This window comes from Patagioenas fasciata, chromosome 3 (assembly GCF_037038585.1).
Source record: "Patagioenas fasciata isolate bPatFas1 chromosome 3, bPatFas1.hap1, whole genome shotgun sequence".
Classification (NCBI taxonomy): domain Eukaryota; kingdom Metazoa; phylum Chordata; class Aves; order Columbiformes; family Columbidae; genus Patagioenas; species Patagioenas fasciata.
Window position 1 is genome coordinate 6,460,326 of NC_092522.1, and position 18,544 is coordinate 6,478,869.

The 18,544-nt window shown below is 37.0% G+C and overlaps 1 protein-coding gene across 1 annotated transcript in view; it reads right to left on the reverse strand.

The window, feature by feature from the left end:
• Positions 1-367: 367 nt before the first annotated feature.
• The window catches only part of ESF1 (ESF1 nucleolar pre-rRNA processing protein homolog), a 30,885-nt gene continuing 12,708 nt past the window's right edge, over positions 368-18,544 (reverse strand). The window contains exons 9-14 of the mRNA XM_065834275.2: positions 15,865-16,026; positions 8,279-8,400; positions 7,795-7,885; positions 2,873-2,940; positions 1,867-2,013; positions 368-1,293 (exon numbers count right to left, since the gene is read on the reverse strand). Of these exons, the coding sequence (XP_065690347.1) occupies positions 994-1,293; positions 1,867-2,013; positions 2,873-2,940; positions 7,795-7,885; positions 8,279-8,400; positions 15,865-16,026 (890 nt within the window). The 3' untranslated portion in view covers positions 368-993. The remainder of the gene's footprint in view (positions 1,294-1,866; positions 2,014-2,872; positions 2,941-7,794; positions 7,886-8,278; positions 8,401-15,864; positions 16,027-18,544) is intronic.

Below are 18,544 nucleotides of genomic sequence, written 5' to 3' on the forward strand. Positions count from 1 at the left end.
TATTTTCTTTTTGATACAATGTATTTCCATTAGAGCTGCTACAGCAGACACTTCAGAACAACAAACCAAACCAACCCTTAACACAAACCAATCCTCACACTCCAGCGAAGAAAGAGCCTTTTCCACCTACAGTATTTTCCCTGCACCATTGATACCTTAACTACCGACACTAATACTAACAATAGCCAAACAACAGGGTTTCTAAAATTGTATTATCTAGATCTGCCTTTGGCCCTTCCCTTTCCAACACTAGAAGACTTTGTGTAAGTGTAACTGTATTAATGAGAATGCAATATTAATAGCAAAAAGTTGAATTTTGATGTAATGTCATTTAGATGCAGAAGAAAACACAGCTAAGTGCCCAAAATTCCTTCAGGCCAATTTAAACTGTTTCTTTCCAATATATATTAATGAAACACTTCTAAATGGCACTATTTCCATTAATTAGTTCTATGATCCAAAAGTCTTCAAGTATTTAAAGGAGAAATTAAAGAAGCACATATGTAATCTTTTAAAAATATACAAAAACCTTGTATACAAAATTTCTTCAATTTGTAGTTATGTTACTACCTTCTTTATCAATAGAGAGATGCTTTACAGACTTCCGTGGCATTAAAAACATTAAGACCACTCAGCAATAAACTTCTGCAGAAGTGTTCCTCTTATTTATAAATACAATCGTAATTATGACATTTTGTAGCCATCTTCAGCACTTTTAGTATCTTCAAAATGTGGCATGATACAAAACAAACTACCCCCAAATCCATCAATTGCTTATTTCCAATGTGCAGTTTTTCAAGAATAGTACAAAACAGTATTTGTTGTGGCAGAAGAGTGATTATTACTCTACTTACTTCAAAACTCACCATCATAATTGACTATTTGGGAAGTTTTAGGTGGATGGGAATCAGAGCAGGGGGTAGTACCTTTAACACATGCTGCCAGTTAGAAGAACTGAGACTAAAATGAAGTCTGAGTAAAACCAAAGTTCAGTTATTTGAGTTTCTGCTTTTTCCTTGCCTGAAACTCTTCAGTTTTATTTTTGACAGATTTTATGAGCATTGACAAGGCAGGATCTATGGCTTTCTTAGTGACCTCTCCTTTCTTCGCCACCTTGTTCTCCTGCCCCTTGCTTGTCTCCTGAAGATCTTGCTCCTTTTCTTCTCTTCGCCGAGCTTTCTCTTCCAAGATCTTTTCTACTGCTTTTGTCTTCTTGAAATTTGGATCGGAAGGATCCAAATTAAACAGGGGAGAAGTAAACATGGCTTGGAATCTTCTATCAGCAACATCCACCTGAAGGCAGAAAAGGAGTATTTATTTTCAGTGACCTTTATCCACGATAGCAAAGCTTTTGAACACAATAACACATGAGCTGCCTAAGGAGTCACAGCTCATGAGACTGTTCATCATCCCTGGAACTGCTCCAGTCACAACATCCCAGTGAGTGTGCAGGAGAGAGCCAGAAGATACTATTGGTATTAATTATTGGTAATAAAACAGACAAGTGAACGCTTGTACAAATCCTGCCCGTGCCTCTGTTGGCAAGCCGAGGAAAGGCTTGTTGTTGAGAATGAAAGCAGCAGTGGTATCAATCAGAACAAGCATACCCATGAGTATTTTACGCAATGAGTTGTACAAGGCCTTGCATAAACAGAGTCTTGTTATCTTACACAGAGTTTGAGTTTGCTCCCTTCAACACTGTATCAGAATATTTCTCGCTTTTAAAAAAGAGCCTGTAACTCCCTAAGAAAGTAGATCTAGTACTTCTCCTTCAGATAGAGAAAGGGAGGAGAAGCATGTGAAACCACCCAATTTGTCCTGGAAATAATGGATATCAACAAAGGTTCTAGCTGAGTACACCATTACCTGGAAGTCATCTTCTAGTAATTCTTTCTTTTTCATTAAAAGCTTCTTTTTCTTCTTACTCAAATTCTGTTGTTCTACAATCTTTTTATAATTAAAATGTTTTCTGGCATCATCCTCATCATCCATCATAAGCAGGGCCATTTCAGCCTGTTACAAAATAAGAAAGTTCACATATACAATGAAATCAAGTTTTCTATGAAAAATATAGCATATTGTTAATAAAGCCTGTATGAGTCTACATACATATAAATGAGTTGCAATAAGGTTGTCAGAGCAGTGTTATTTCATCCATAACAACATTCTTTTAACATTGAGGTGTAATATTAAATACAATAGTTTAGTTCCTTTTTGTTACATATAGAATAATTGCAAATGCCCACATTCAACTTTCAAATATACTAGTAATTTAGTATGTAAACTGTACACCATAACTTAGAAATCCCAAACAGATACCATTTTATATTGATATTTAAAGAGCAAAATAAAAAATTAGCATATATTCATTTAATAAATCTAATCAGTTAACTTGTCCTGAGAAAGAACGAGAAGCAAACACGCAATAGCAAACAATTCAATTTTCAAGGTTAAAAGCCTACAGGACAAGGTTTGAACACACAAATGTTTCATACCATGCTGATGTTAAAAGTAAATGTTCAGCAACACCCAACACACAAACACATGGGGATAGTTTTAAAGGCAGAGAGACTATCAGCTCAACCATTTTTGTCTTCTGTGCCCCTACATTTCAGTGTTACCTGACGCCGCTGAGCTGGGTTCAACTAGAACCTTCCAGAAAGATACCCTGGCGTGATCTTAAAACATAAAGGCATGGACCTTCTACCATTCTCCTTGCCTTTTTGTTCCAAAAGCTCTCACTATTAAAATGCTACAGTTTTATTTTATTGCCATCCTATGGAATTCAGTAGTCCCGCTCACAAACATATAAATATTTGCAGAATTCAGGCAACGCAACATCTGTACCTCTTAACATTTTAAACCACTTTACCTTCTGTTTTTCAACTTCATCTTCATCCTCTGAGGTACTTGCAACTGATTCTGGCTTCTTCTTTAAACCTAAGTGCAAATATAGGACATGCACACATTTATTTGAGCTTATGCAAGACAGCATCATTTACCTATGAACAGAACCTCTAAGTGTGTCTCACTTTCTTATAATCAATATTTAAACATCAGATGCAGAAAAAGACTGAAAAGAAACACCAGTTAGACTTTAAGCCATACAAATCCACTCAAAATTTGTTGACCTTAAGGAGGCAGCAGTATTCAAGTGGCACAAACAAGTCAACAAAAATAACAGAAAAAATGATTTTACTGTGTTTTTTCATAAAGAGTAGATAGAAGTATTACAACAATGCAGGCAGACATGTGAAATTGCTCCACTCCCAGGGCGTTTTAAAGATAAATTAGTTTATATATTCATAAATGTAATTGGAGTGCTCTGCAGCTCTCAAATTGTTCATTCTTAAGAAGACAATGCAGTAAATACTTTAGAATAAATAGCAAATGCACATCTCTTCTCTGTATCCAGTCTGCCAGCTGAACAGGGGTATATCAGTCAAAAAGAAGAACAAGGAGAAACAGTTTAAAAAATGTACATACAAGGCTAAAAGACCCTATTGTGCTGTTAGCCATGCTAGAGCAAAAAAAATCCTTGCAAAAAAGACATAAATAGAATCACAGGAATGAAAATATGACTGATTTGGAACAGACGGAATTGAATATTCTTCTGGTGGAGCCTTCTTACTCTCTTAGAGTTTACTTTAGATGCACAGCGCTGATTAGACAGGCATAGTGAAAAGTAACATCACAAGACATTAGTCAAACACAAATTTTAACAAAACAGACCCGTTTAGGAATCCTGTGGAATACGATTCTCTTTGGAAGGCCTGCACACCTCAGTCTAGAAGGAGCAGGGAAAGCAGAAGCTTTCCTGACCTGAACCGCATACTCTGACCTTTGAGTTTGGTATTATATTCCCAGGCAATTTATTACAGTCCGCTGGGGGTACTCTTAAGGAAGATAATTGGCTCCATTTTGTTAAGCCAGATTTGTAGTCGGACTAGGAATACAAACATGCCAGAAAAATGTCAAGTTACATCGCTAAGTATAATCTGGAACAGGACACATTTCTTCAAGAACAATTTTTCCTCCCTTGATTATGCTCTTGACTATTTCCAAATGAATTCCAAGCTGGAAAAGGAGTTCTAGAAGAAACAAACCACCACCACCAAAATATAAACTATCCAGATGAGCAATGTCTCCAGCTCAAGAACTACACTGTTGATTTAGTAGTTCCAGAAACTATGCAGGAAAATCAGATTCAGATATAATATTGTTACCTAACCTACACAATTTATATTGATGTGTGGGAGGGAGAAACAAATGCCTTATGTAAGGCTTCAACAGCTATGAAATATTTTGTTTCTTCCCAGACCTGGATAAACTACAGAAGATGAAACAGGGCACAGAAATACAAACTGGAGACAATTATTCTCGAAGTTAAATCAGTAAATGGCATAGCCTTCCCACCCAATGCTGAAAGAAGGGCTCCTCAAGTCACTTTTCCTTGTCCTTCACTGTATATAGAAACCCAGAACTGATGATTGCTGATCTTCATGCCTTCAGAGACATCTGCTGATGCATATGGGGGTGAACCAGCCACTAGTATCAAACTACTTATTTCTTCCTATGACCCTGTGCAGCTAATAAAAACAGTCTGGTACCTGAAAGTTACTCTGAGCACTAAAAACTTTGCATCGTGCTGAAAATAATTTGGTTTCAGAATTCACAAATACATAATTTTCTCTTTTTTCTGACATAGTCCCTCTCCCCACATATATTCAGCTCCAGAATTTAGTTTGCAACATTGATTTTGCACATCAACAATTTTCCAGTGCTAACAGTAAAAGCTTATCAAGTACACAGACAGATCCCAGGCTAAAAACTCCTCTCACAAGATCTCTCATCTTACTCAGCAGCTTGAAAATCAGTCTCCAAAGCCTTGCAAAGACCTTTATCTTCCATGTACAGGTCCCAAAACTATACACAGATTTTGCTGTTAGCCTCTTATGTCCCCGCAGTCATACTGCTACCTTCCAGCATTAAAAAGCCATCAGTTCCTACATATATCATAAATTAGATCATGAGAAGGCACCGAATGGTTTGGAACCTATAGGAGTTACCATAACCTAACGTAGCCCTTTTCCTCAAAGAGAGATCAATAGAAATAATGTTTAATAGTCTGAAATGTTCTGAAACTATTCAGTGATCTCCAAGAGTGGGATGTTGCTCTCGTGTTAATTAGCAATTACCCTATTCATCTATTAATCTTCCAACAGTTTAAGCTACAAAAGTCATCCTGTCTTACGTGAACCTTTTCTGTGCGCCCACAGAAACAAATGCAGAAAGACTGAAACTGGCCAAGGTAAATGAAAGTTTTACAGCACTTTTTGAAACTGTATGCACATTAATGTAAAAAAAAAAAGGCAAATAATGTTTTTCTTGACAACATCAAACTAGAATCAAGCTTCTGAAACACAACATCAAGGCTCACATATATGCAGCATTTTACATTTCAGCCTGCGGTACTACTGAAGAGCCACAAAGGGATGATGCGTATGCGAAAAGTTTGTGCAAGGCAGGCACTGTTATGAATTTCAGGAGTGCAAATTTGCACACACACTCTTTGGGCACAACAGGCACAAAAAATTTGCTCTCTCTCGCCTCTCCCAGGATGAAGCATCCACAGAACAGGAATCACTGCCAGCTTCACAAACAGTCTTGAGGAACAAAGACAAACCTGATGAATTTACGCTCGAGTAGACTTGCCGTAACTTCCAGTGTTCCTTTCACAGCACTCAAATTTAGCAGGCCCTTTGGCTAATAGCTCCTTATGCTCTTGCTTCCCTTCGGTTGCCTCAGTTTGTCAAAAACAAACTTACACAAGACCCATCCACGTTACAGTCAAGAAGTGAATTCAGTTTGGGAGCAAACAAACCACCGCAAAACCCTAATGATACTACTACGTCCTCACAGTTTCTGCTCCGGTCCACCTGCGTCTGCAAATATATCCTATCATATGCTTTTTCAGCATAATCTAAGATCATCTGACAGCCAGTTTAAGGGAGAAATTTCAGTCTTTCAGGGGCATTGTGGAAGGCTTATGAAAAATAATGATCATGCAAGTTATTGCTGCCTGTACCCTAAATACAAAGTTGGCCGAACTACCATCTACTTCAAAGGAGACCGTAACCCATTTTCCCCAACTGGATAAGCTCGCTGCGCTTAAAACCAACCCCAGCTATGAGACAGAGGCTGTTCAGGGTAAACTTGCTGAAAGCCAGGCAAAGTTGTGCTGTGTAATCATCCTTCAAATGTCAACTGGCTTGCAGCCAGCCACTGTACTCCTCCTTTCAAAGTTCTCCAGAGTTAGCCACATTCTGTTTTTCTCCTCTTTCTCTGTAGATTATCAGTAATCTTGCAGACAATAGCTTCAATTTCTTAACCTTTATGTCTATTTTACTACCCCCAAAGACTCCACACACACTAAAAGCCTGTTGGCTGTATTATGGACAAAAAGGTTTAAAAATCTGCAGATAAAACTGTTCTCTGCTGAGCCCCTCCATGACAGAAAGAATTTCTTGCATAACATTTTTTTCAGAGATTTCACAGAGAACACTGAAACATTAAACATTGGTACGAGAGTACCTACATAATCTTTCTAGTAACAAAAAAAGTGGTGGAAAGAAGGAACGGCATCTTTACAGTAAGTCCTGAAACAGCCTATACACAAGTCAGCGGGAAAGCATGGCAGAAAACAGCATTGCATGACACCTTCAACTGTGATATTTTCTTTAAAACATGGATAGGACTCACCATATTGTTCTGTGCTTCAGACTATGAAGACATATACATAAGCAGATTGAGACACAAAGAAATCCAGATTTTGGCTTTTAATTCTTTACTTTCTCCTAATATAATCTTCAAACAATCAGGACAGAAACCTATGCTGTCTGGTATCAGATTAAAAGTAATTTACTCTTTTAAAATGGAACGTGGATCTGCACTGCCAGACTAAAAAAAACCACAACCAAAACAACAGACTGGTGATATTTGTAAATCTGTTGCTTATTTTTGTTTGTTTGTTTCCTTAATACCTAATTTTTGAATTGTCTTTTTTTCTTAATACCATAGCATGAGCCACCCTTAGGTTTTGGGTCCCACAAGCACGGAAAGCCAGGAACTCACACTTCTTGATTATTCCTTCCTTAACATTTTAACCAGCTAAATCATACACAAATAAATTTGCTGTCACCACAGGAAATGCTAACTTTAACATCAGACTAAAAAGCACCCAAAAAAATCTAAAATGGACAAGTTGTTTCCTAAAATATTACATTTCACTATTTGGGTTTCTAGGCAGGCAGAGTATACTACTAAAAACATGTATCAGACTAAGATAAAAGAAAACTGATTGCTTCTGAAAGACAACTTTGGTTACGATGCAAAAAACATTTGACATTTATGTAATTGCCCCAAATTTCAGAGATGCCCATCCGTATCTGTCTCCTCCTATATAAAAGAAAACAGACTTTGAAAGCAATGAAGTTCTTTTCTCTGGAATATTTAGGGGAGCAGATGGTCAGCTTCTTTCTAACAGCCATCCCCAGAAATTGGCTAAATAATGGTCTCTGGTGAAAGCAAAGAGAATAGTGTTCCCCACCATTCTACATATCACAATATGCATCATTTTACAAGAACATCACCTATAACTTTAGGCAAATGACACTGATTTGATTTCATTCTGAACATGCTATCTCTGCATTTACTCTAGCCTGACTTTGTTTCTAAAGTTCATTATTTAAAGAGAGAGCAGATTTATTCCAGAAGTCACCTGTCTTGACCTACCTGTTTTCTTAAGTTCTTCAGCAAAATATGGGTCATTGAGATCAACATCAGATGGAACTTCATCTTCACTCTGGTCTCTCTCAGCAGTAGCCTGTGACAAAGCACGGACGTTATTTCAGTCAACCTATAAACTACTACTTAACTTTCACTGGAATTAGATATTTCTTCTGTTGGTAACTATGAAGATGAAAACTGAAATACTGAACATCATCAAACCAGAATATACTAAAAATTGCTACAAATCAATGGTTTAAAATCTGTTTCACAGATTGAAAGCTTTTAATATAGCTGAAGAAGGGCTATTTATATATTCCAAGGATCTGTAAGTTGGATGATGCACTCTCAGTCTTTCCAAACAAGTGACCACTGCATATTCAAACTATAAAGTACCATTTTGTATTTAGTTTATCCAAAACAAACAGTAACAGCAACTTAAGAAAAATAAACAAACAACTCCCCATCCAGTGGCCAATGCAAACATTACCTTTCTCTTTTTTTTAAGCATTCTTTTTTCTTTCTTCTTCTCTAGATACTTTTGCCATGGAGTTAGGTTATCCTTTCCTTCCAACCTGTTTTTGACCATTTCTTCAGCAGTTTCTTTGAGGCCTAGAACAAAAAATAGCAAGTTCAAAAAAAAGAGATTAATCAGATTTATTTTTTTAAATCAACTGTTTTCTCCTTTGTAAAAGAACCATCTAGTTTTTCTTTAATAAGTCTGTGAAAACAACAAATATTGCTTAAAACGTATTTATAAATAAGATTAGTTTATAGGATATGTTTTTCCAAATAAAATATTTCTTCAGTAATAAATTGTACAAGAGCCAGAAGAAAAGCTTGTTCATGTGCCATCTGATTCCCAACACTCTTGCTATTCCTCAGAAAGGTCTCCCTCTCCAGACATGAGTCTGCAATCTACACATGCCCCTTTCTAAGGACGAGTAACACAACAAAAATAAACAACAGACATATACAGAGCTTTTATATGTAATCTATCTTACTGTAATTAGTTAAGATTCACAAACACATTTCAAACACAGTCCAGTAATTCCCATTTTTTCTGCATGGCAAAACAAAGTACAAAAGATGAAGTTCAGGGTCATGTCACAGCTGGCTTGAACCTCTCTAGCTGCTCTCTCTGTTCCTCACAGATATTATCCGGTTGTTGCTGTATCAGCGTGTCTCCCTCCCACAATAAAGTTGCTATATATGTTAATATCATCTCTATTGCTGAAACTCTGTCTCTGTGATCACACTCCGACAATGCTGCAGCATCTCTGATGACCAGTGTATTATTCATCCATCATTGTAAAAGAAACAGCTATTATTTGTCTAAGTTTAAAGTAAAAATAGATTTGTAGCTAAAAAGCACAGAAAAACATAAATAAAACCACAAATAATTTCTTGCATTATGTACTAATGTCACACGACATGGATTACGTTAAACTAGACAAGTTTTCAAGTAATCTTTGAAAGCTACTTAGTACCAGTCTGCTTTAACAACAGAAAACTATCTACAATTAAAAACCAGTACACACCTGGTATGACAGTAAACCTAGGTCTATCTTCAATGCTTAAGATAAATAGAAACAGAGATTAAGGGCATAAACTCCTTGAAACGCACCAGCCTCTCAAAGAAACAAAACCAATATTTGAAAGAATGTTTTCTGTTATCTCTGTTCAAATTTTATTAACTCAAGATCAAAAATAGAAGAGAAATAAACTATCCTCTTATTTGGTTGGCCACATCAAGTTACCAAAAGTAAATTTTGTATTTAGCAGTGACATGACCTGAAAGATCAAGATTTGGTGAGGGACTGTAACTATTAGACCATTCACTCCAACCTGCGCCTCCTCTGTGTCCTTTTGTTAGGGGTTTGCTGTAAGGGAAACCTTCAAGTTTCAATTTCCTGACCTGTCAACAGCAGGAATGGTGGCTTCATACTTTGCTGAAGGAAGTTTCCTCTTTACTTCCAGAGCATGACAGTTTTCCTAGAGTCCTAGAAAAGTAAACCCCATAGAACTGCAACATATCTGGCTCTAAATAATTCTCACATAACAGGATCAGTTAAGCTTGGATGCGTCCATTAGGTTTCCATTAAATGCCATAGTTTACGACAGGCTGCCACTGTTTCAAAGCCTAGCACTAGAAGCTGCATGGACAAGTATGTCCTAACTTTTAATTTAGCTTTTTGGATCATATGATCATATTTTACCTTTTCCAGAGGATCTTAACTGTTTGATCTACAGATCATGAACATGCAACTACTCAATATTTTGTCTTACTGCTCAATGTATAGCTAAGTTACTGACCGTGGTAATGCACAGCAAAACTACCAAACGTAACTGAACCCTACTCTAGAAACAGAATGAAGCTTTCTATTATGTATCATTACAGTATTCAATGCTGCAAAAACATCACCTTAAAAAAGAATCAATTAAATTACTGGAGCATCCCCATTTGACATCTAGAATATTTAAGTCCAGAATAGGACCTTTCATTAAAAGCAATCTTCATTTTTTGGTGAAAAAAATTCAGGAATGTTTTTTCAGAAGTCTTTCCATCACAAACCACTTGCATGTTATGGGAACAAATCCTGATTTCAGATGCAACTTAAACACTTTCAACCCTTCTTCTCAAGATGGGCACTTGCAAAACCAAAACTTTATGATGTAAAGAGATGAACGCGCTTGCCTTGCCTTGCAGCCCACAGGAGTAGAATTCAGTGGCAGAAAGACAATTCACTTCCCTGGTAGGAGGTAACAGCCTGAGCACTGAAGTATTTTTCTCCTACCTTTGTTCACTACACACTTTTTTCTTTTTAAACTTCTGTAACAAATGAGTCAGGCATCCTATATTTAACATCCTCCTTTATGACATGATTGACAGACCTTGGGAGCATACAGGAATCATGTTTTTCTTCTGCCTCCAAGTTTGGCACTTGGCATTTCTTCCCCAATTCTACTTGTCCCAACTGTCTCTCTTCAGCATCCCCATGTCCCCAGCCCAGCCCTCACCTGACCAAATCCTGCCCCTCGTTCTAGTTTCATTGCTCAAAAAAATCACACTTAGACCTCTCCTGATGTCCTAGACTTAGATCCTATTCTTTCTCCCAGCTCCCAGGTTTCTCCTTTGGCCAGTGCCCACTCCTCATCATTCCTTCCAGCTCTAAGTAACAAGGAACCAAAAACAGAGTTCATAATGGAAAAAATGGGCAGCCTTCACGGACCGTTCTACCCATCGTCAGAAAAGCAGGCAGAACATTTCTTTCTGAAAAACTGCAAACACCAATTCCTGTTCTTGCGCCTGTCGACACTCCAAAAATAATTCAAAGGCTGGAGAGCTGGTTACAACATGTCTGAAACACAAAGTGTGGACACGATCTAAAATCATATTAAACCATGCCTTATAGGAAGAAAAGTGTAGAGCAAAATAAAGATAAAGGGTCCTTCTTCTACCCTGGGAAGAAGCCAGAATTAACAGTAAGTGGTAAACTGTTATGGTCACAAAAACTGGGTACTAAACCAGCAAGAAAATGCAAAGCCACAATAAAATAAAGATATTGCATAGGTTCACTAAAAACATGCCCCTAAGAAACCCTCTCATACAACAAGAATATTATTTCCAACATAAGTTCTTTCCAATTTTACACCTCTTCCTCTCCAAAGACAATGAAAGAGTTGTCAGCTTCCCAGAAATTTAACTATATTACTTTGGATATTATTTCACAGTACTTTTGTGGAAAAAATTACTGGTCAGGTAGCAACCTTGTAGATTGTCTCTGAAGACATTAAATACTGGATTAAAAAAAAATATACGTCACATCTCCAGAAAAAGAAAAGCCCAAAATCTCAAAGGAGGTTAAAAGATTTCTGATTTATTTGCCTGGAAAATGGAATCATTTGATCCATCTGGCACAGAAGGACTTGGAGGAAAATACAGCCCTTTCTTGTGGTATTTGGCAGTCTCACGAAAAGCATTAGAGTTTCTCCACAGATTAGAATGGCTTAGAAACTACTGTCCAGACCACTTCCCGAGAAGAAGAGTGTGTTTAAGTGGTCAAAAAGGCTTTTGATTGCAAAAGGGGAAAGGAATTGTCTACTTGAGGTAGAACTATTAACTGGCCATAGATAAGGGTAATTTATACCCTTATCTATATATGTGGGTTTTTTTTAAATGAATCACACTAGGCTTACGTAATCTCCACAAATAAGGGCCAGAAAAAGAGGGGAAAAAGGTCTTCTATATTAGCATACAACCAAATCATACCCAAGTTAAAGGATTAAAAGTGTGATAAATACTATAACAAATGCAAGTATGTCGCTTCTCAGATGGGTGGGACAGTGAGGGAAGGTGGGCAAGCCAGAAATTGTACTCCTCTAAACACTTAGTTTTGAAAACTTGTGGAAGTTTAACAGCTTGCAAGTGTCACGGTTATTAGAAGCTAAGATGATGCTTCTCTATTTTCAGGAAATCTAAACGAGAAGTTCATCTTGCACATAATGCCTTACCAGAAAAACAAAACACCTTGTTGCAGAAGCTAAAAGGAATGGCAAACAGAAATATTCTGATAACATCAGAATTTGTCACCCCTGAAGACAAGACATCCGAAAAGTGTTCCTAACATAGTAGAACTGCCTGAACACCTCACACTATATTCCTGTCAGAACGCTAATACTGCATATCCTGCAAGTTAGTAGAAGAAGAAAATATAGCTTACCTGGAACATAGTAGAACTGCCCACCACCCTTAACAGCCAAGATGTCAAGTGTGGAGAATATGCTAAGCAATGATATAGATTGAGATATATATATTCCATTATGAACATTTCTTGTGCTCCATATAATCTGTAACAACATACAGTTGGGGTTCACTACGCACTTTATGGAGACCTGACTGCCAGCTATTCTACCTCTGATGAAAACAAATGTTACAGTTTCCTTCAAGCCTAGCTAAATATTTACATCGTATTCTTCCCAAATGAAGAATTTAAGTACAATTAAAAACAAATCTCTGTGAAAACCTGGCTGAATAGCATCAAGAAATGCAGTTGTGATCTTCTCCCTCTTCACCTTCTAAAGGGAGGTTTGGGAGCTGGATAATGATGCATAGTAATTGTTACTCAAATCAGTTATGATTAAGAAAACAGATGGATGCTTAAATATAACACTTATTTTGTGCCTAAAAGAAACAGACCAAAGAGAGTTGGAACTACATCTAATTTATTTTTGCTGGCACTGTGGTTTATTTAAAACTATTTTGATTCAAGAATAACTGAATCATCCACAAAGTATGCTTTCTATAACCATGTGTAAATATTTGTGCCAAAACTCAAATTTTTAAACTAAGGCAAATCTCTGCCTTTCAGTTGAAAAGGTTCCTAGATTTAACTATTGTAACTCTCTTTATATTAAACATTGGGTCAGGAAAAAGATTTTGCAATAAGTCAAGCAGATTAAGGCAGATCTTGATAATAAACACACTTCAACAGACATAAACTAGTTCTGAAAAAACGAAGGAGTCTTAAGACAAAACTATTTTTGAATTACCAGAATTCTCCAACTGAACATAATGAAATTGTTTTGGAATTTAAATGAGCACAATTGTTCAAGAAAAAAAAAATTGGAGAAAATTTTTTTGAGAAAACCATATTCCAGGGGATAAGAGCTGGTAGTGGTATTGACTGACCTCATGGAAGGGAACAGGCCAAGTAGCAAAGAAGTGAACCCATCTGTGATTTCCAGAACCTTTGCTCTTTGATAATACTTCAACTTTTTCAGAATAAGAAATGAGGAGACATTAACACATGCTGCAAAATCAGAGCTGCTACACTGACAGCAAACACTATAAACTACCAATGTAAAATAAACTGCACATACGTGCACATCCAACCCATCACTATATGAAGACATCTGAACCAGTGCACAGACATAAAATTGACGCTAGACAGAGTCGGTCATGGTTAGGAGGATAGGTGTGTGTTGGGTTTGTTGTTGGAAGCCCAGGAAGGGCTGGGACCAGATATAATACCAAACACATCCCATTTTCTAAAGTCAAGTTCAGTTCCGAGGAACTGGATTCCATCTCTACTACAGCTTCTAAACACTAATATAATTTACTTGTAACATGCAAGGCACAGCTTTAAGAGGCAGAACCTTTCAGAAAACTTATTGCTCTCCCTGTGCAAGAGAGACTAAACAAAGTTTCCTTTAGTTTCTCTTAAAACCATTTTCCATCTCCTCCAATGAATGGTTTGCTCTAGACTCCTAGACCTTTTTTTAACACAATTTCACTCATACTATTTGCAAGATTCTTTGGAAGACAGACTGTATAACAAATAAAACCCCAAACACCAAAAATGGTAGTTTTTCTAGCTGTTTACACAATGCCTGGCCTATATATTATAAACACAGAGCCCATTTCAAGCGGCAATTGTTGACTGTGGTTTCCACCTTCAGTCTGAAAGGCGGAAACAACCAATCTTTGTAAAAATCTTATAACAGCTACCTATGTATGAAAACTCATTTGTGTTAAATGCTCTGTGGCACAACGAATCAAAGCTACTAAGTGAGCAACATCAAGAATGCAAATAGTGACACACTGTGGATAGGTGAAGTAAAACATGACGCTAAAGCTGTGTCTGCAAGCACTTGTCCTATCCTGCACAATACTTGGTTTCTCTTCAAAGTTTTAAGAGAATTCTTGCTAGAAATTATTGGAATTGTATAGGCACAACTGAAAACACACAATTATTTTTAATGCCAGTGTATACTTTTGAATGTAGCTCTTATCGAGAACAAGGAATAAAACTATTCCATTCAGTTCAATCCATCTCAGTGACTCAGTACAGACCCGAGCAAGATTTTTAAAGGGAGCATTTACATTCAACAGAAGTTTCCAGAGTGAATTCAGAACAATATTAGTGTAAATCATATAATTAGATATGTATTCCTAGCTGGAATTAACACATCACTGGTGAAAGGGCTGGATTCTATTATGTCTTTGGTCTCAGTATTTACAGGATCAGATCAGGCTGGGTCCTTACACCTACTGAGCCAACACAGCATTCAAAAAAGTAATGTGCCACTTCCCCAGCCCCTGGACTGCATAATTCAACCCCCTGAGCATTCCCTACATGCTGCCATTTGCCTATTCGACTGACTAACTCAGTGGAAAAGATCCAGATTTTTTTCTTCTTTTCCAGAATAATTCTGTCATTTTCTTAGCAGAGGAAATTAAGCTGGCAAAGAGATCTAACAAGTGCCAGGGCTAGTACAGGCAAGTCAGGATGGGCTCTGAGCCAGGATCAAGGAGGAGAGGCCACAGTGAAAACCCTTTGTGGATGTAGCAAGTTCTTTAACTGGCTCATTGTATCTCGTGGAAAGCACACACCCATAAATAAAAAATACACATTTAAAAAATAGGGAAAGGGAAAAAGATCAGTCTGGCTGCCTTTTCATCATAAAGGAAAAAAACAGACATTGGTTTTCAGATGTCAGGATGAATTCTGCTGGAATGCTATATGCTGTATTTCCAGATGAAAATCTGGATGTCACTAAATACACTTAAATATCCCTGGTAGCTGGGATTTCTTCCCAGTAGCTTGCTTTCCCACAGAGCAGTCTCACTGGAAGGTCAGGCTTCACCTTTCTCTGTTCCCCTAAGTCTTCAGCATTATGGAGGCAAGATTTTAAAACCATTCTCCTCTAATTTTAATCTACGTTTCTAAATCATACCGGTTGTCATTTTTAAAATTGCAGGTATGTTTTATGACTCTATGGTAAAAGTATGAATTTTATTCAAGAAAAATCTATAAGGGGATGAACGAAAAAGCAAAGCACCAAAAAAACCTGGCAAAAAAAAGAAGTAACAAAGATAAGCTTATAGCTGAGGAACTGAGTTCAGTCAAATTAATTCTTTTCTTTACCTCATTGTAATCAATCTGGATTTCAATTTATGGAAAGAAAACATCATTTTCTACTACCATAAACCTGACACCTCAGCCTATATTCCTATCAGAACACTAATACTGCATATCCTGCAAGTTAGTAGAAGAAGAAAATATAGCTTACCTGGAACCCATTTAATCTCTATTCCTATATCCTTTTCTTCCTGTTTTTTCTCTTTTTCTTGGATACTTTGCAAAAGTTCTCTGTACTTGGCGATTTGCTCTTCATCATCTTTCTGGTTTTTCCTGGGTTTGTCATCTTCCACTTCATGAGCTACATCACTACCTAGAAAGAGAGAGCAAAGGTATCACAGACAGAAAGTAATCATTTGAAGTTAATGTTTAGGAAAAACACCTAAGGCACATACATTGTTTCTAAAAAACTATTTAAAATATTTTCATCTATTGTTCCCCAAAAGAGTAACCAGTTTTAAAATTCTCCTGCTTGTATGAAATAAAAATAACATCTGAAAAGACAAAAGAAAATGTGTCCAGCAAAGGAAATAATGATTTGACACAGCACCCTTTACTGCATTTTAAAATGACTAGTTTCAGAGTCCCTTTCAGAAGAGTAGCACCTAAATCTCAAAAGAAGTTGTGTAAAGCATTTTGAAAATACATTTTAACAAATAACAGAGATAATTGTTCAATGCCTTAATCTGATTTAACAAATTAAACAAGATCAAAAGAGGTTTTCTTCTTCCTTTTTTTTAGAAAAACAGAACTATAATGTGACTCACAATAACCTTTCAAACAAGTGTTTCAGAGAGAACAGGCTTTTTTTAAGGCTTTAAAGATGCTGCAGCTCCTTGAACCGTAGAAAACTAGGACTGGCAGGCTCCTTTTTTCTTTTTCTCTGGTTTAGTAGTAGCACCGTGCTTCCTACAATACCAAGTAGCACGGAATGAATCACCAGTGTCTAGAGAGACAGATCACAGTTTCAAGTTAACAGAGTGATCTCTGGTCTTTGGCTAAACCTGAGGTGTGACACTTGTTCTCTTCCACATCCCATCACCGCAAGGAGCTGGTTGTTGGCTGGGAGCGGAAATCTTTACTGTTCAGTCCAGTGCAGATGCTTTTCCACTCTCCTCATCGGTAGCTGCGATCTAAGAGGAAAGCATCTGCTCATGCAGTTAGCAAAAGGCTTTTGGTTTTCAAGGCTAAGAAGAAAAATGAGCCATTCTGTTGTTTTTAATTCCTGGACAAGTAAGGGCTACTGACTTGTATTTATGACCACTTTTGTTAACATTGCTAGGAGAAATTTAAGCAGCAACGCATATTGTCTTACTTTCTCATTGAGAGAAAACATGCATTTCTTTCATCAAATGCTCAACATCACCTTCAAAAAGTCCTTAAGAGCCTTTTCATTCTGTAAGCAAATAATACTTGACAACAGCTGTAAGAAAGGAAAACGAGCTGAATATGTTCTCCAAGTTTGTTCAGAGTTCAAATAACCTTGTCACCAGCTTTCAAGTATCATGCTGTAATGCACAACATGAGGAACCACTTTTGGATGGATATTAAGGCAGTAATGCTTTCTGCCAATAGCTTGTTCAAAGACTTTTTGAACTAAACACACAAACAAAACGCTCTGGTGCGTTAACAGCTGGACTACAAGAGAAATACAATTAAGAGAAAAAAAAGCTTAAACTGTGAAGGAAAAAAGGGCAAAGGCTGATGAAGTTTACAATATAAAATACAAGCACATTCTTAACATTTTCAAAGGAGGGTAGTAACAGAAGTGCTAAAAGAATAATGAAAAGAAGTTAAAATCCTGAGGTGAGTCCAGAAACATTCTGATACTATAGTTCACAGGGTTTGTTTTCAATAGCTCTAATTCATTAAAAATATAAACAAATGCAGAGTCTCGATATACTGAATTGCTGACTGTCAGCTGTGTTAGCTGAGATTATCTTCTTGTAATTACAGTGTTTTGAAGAGATCATATTCTTAGTTTAAGAAGATTATTTTAAAATGGCTGAGTAAATGATTCGTCCTTTTTTTTTTAAACTCAATCTTACAAAACTAACAAGAGTAGAAAAATTGTAACAAACAACATTTGACAAGACGTCTGCTGCAAAGCTGAGTTTCTTTTAAAGATGGAAAGAGAAAATTCTCCCTCATGATGTAACGGCACACCAGAAAATTCAGCTACTGATCTGCACACAGATGCTCATCCCATAAAAATGCACTAAGTGTCTCAGTTCTACCCAGGGCAGTTACTCTAACTCAGACAGACACAAAAAACCCCTACTATGCGTGTGGAACCACAGAATGAAAAATAAAAAGCTCTACACTCCAGCATTCCAGAAGCAAGTCTGAGGTAGAGGTTTTTGCATTGTACTACAGCATGTGAAAAACTAAAGTTGTTGAGCTCAGTCTTGAACCAGAAAATAGCGTGAACCAAAACTTTGGGTTTTAACCCCACTTTCCCACATTCTCAGCACTCTCTGAACAAGAAGTTGTGCAAATGCCATTAGTTCATCCAAATGATTATACAAAAGGACAAATTTTTGAATCAAAATACACTTATTCAAAGGTACCACAGCAGACATGTTTTTGTAAAAGATTTTTATGGAGAAGACATACTAGAAGAGAATTCAAACGGACAGATAGCAATAAATGAATGGGAAGCACTACATTTTGGGTTTTTTGCGGCCTTTAAGCACCTGGCTGCACATGAGATGTGAGTACACATTCCTAGAGCCAAGATTAACATGCCTGCAATTAGAGCTGGCCCCAGTTGAGCCACTTCTGAGTAGGGGGACAGTGGCCTGCAGAAGCACACACAGATGTGTTCTTCA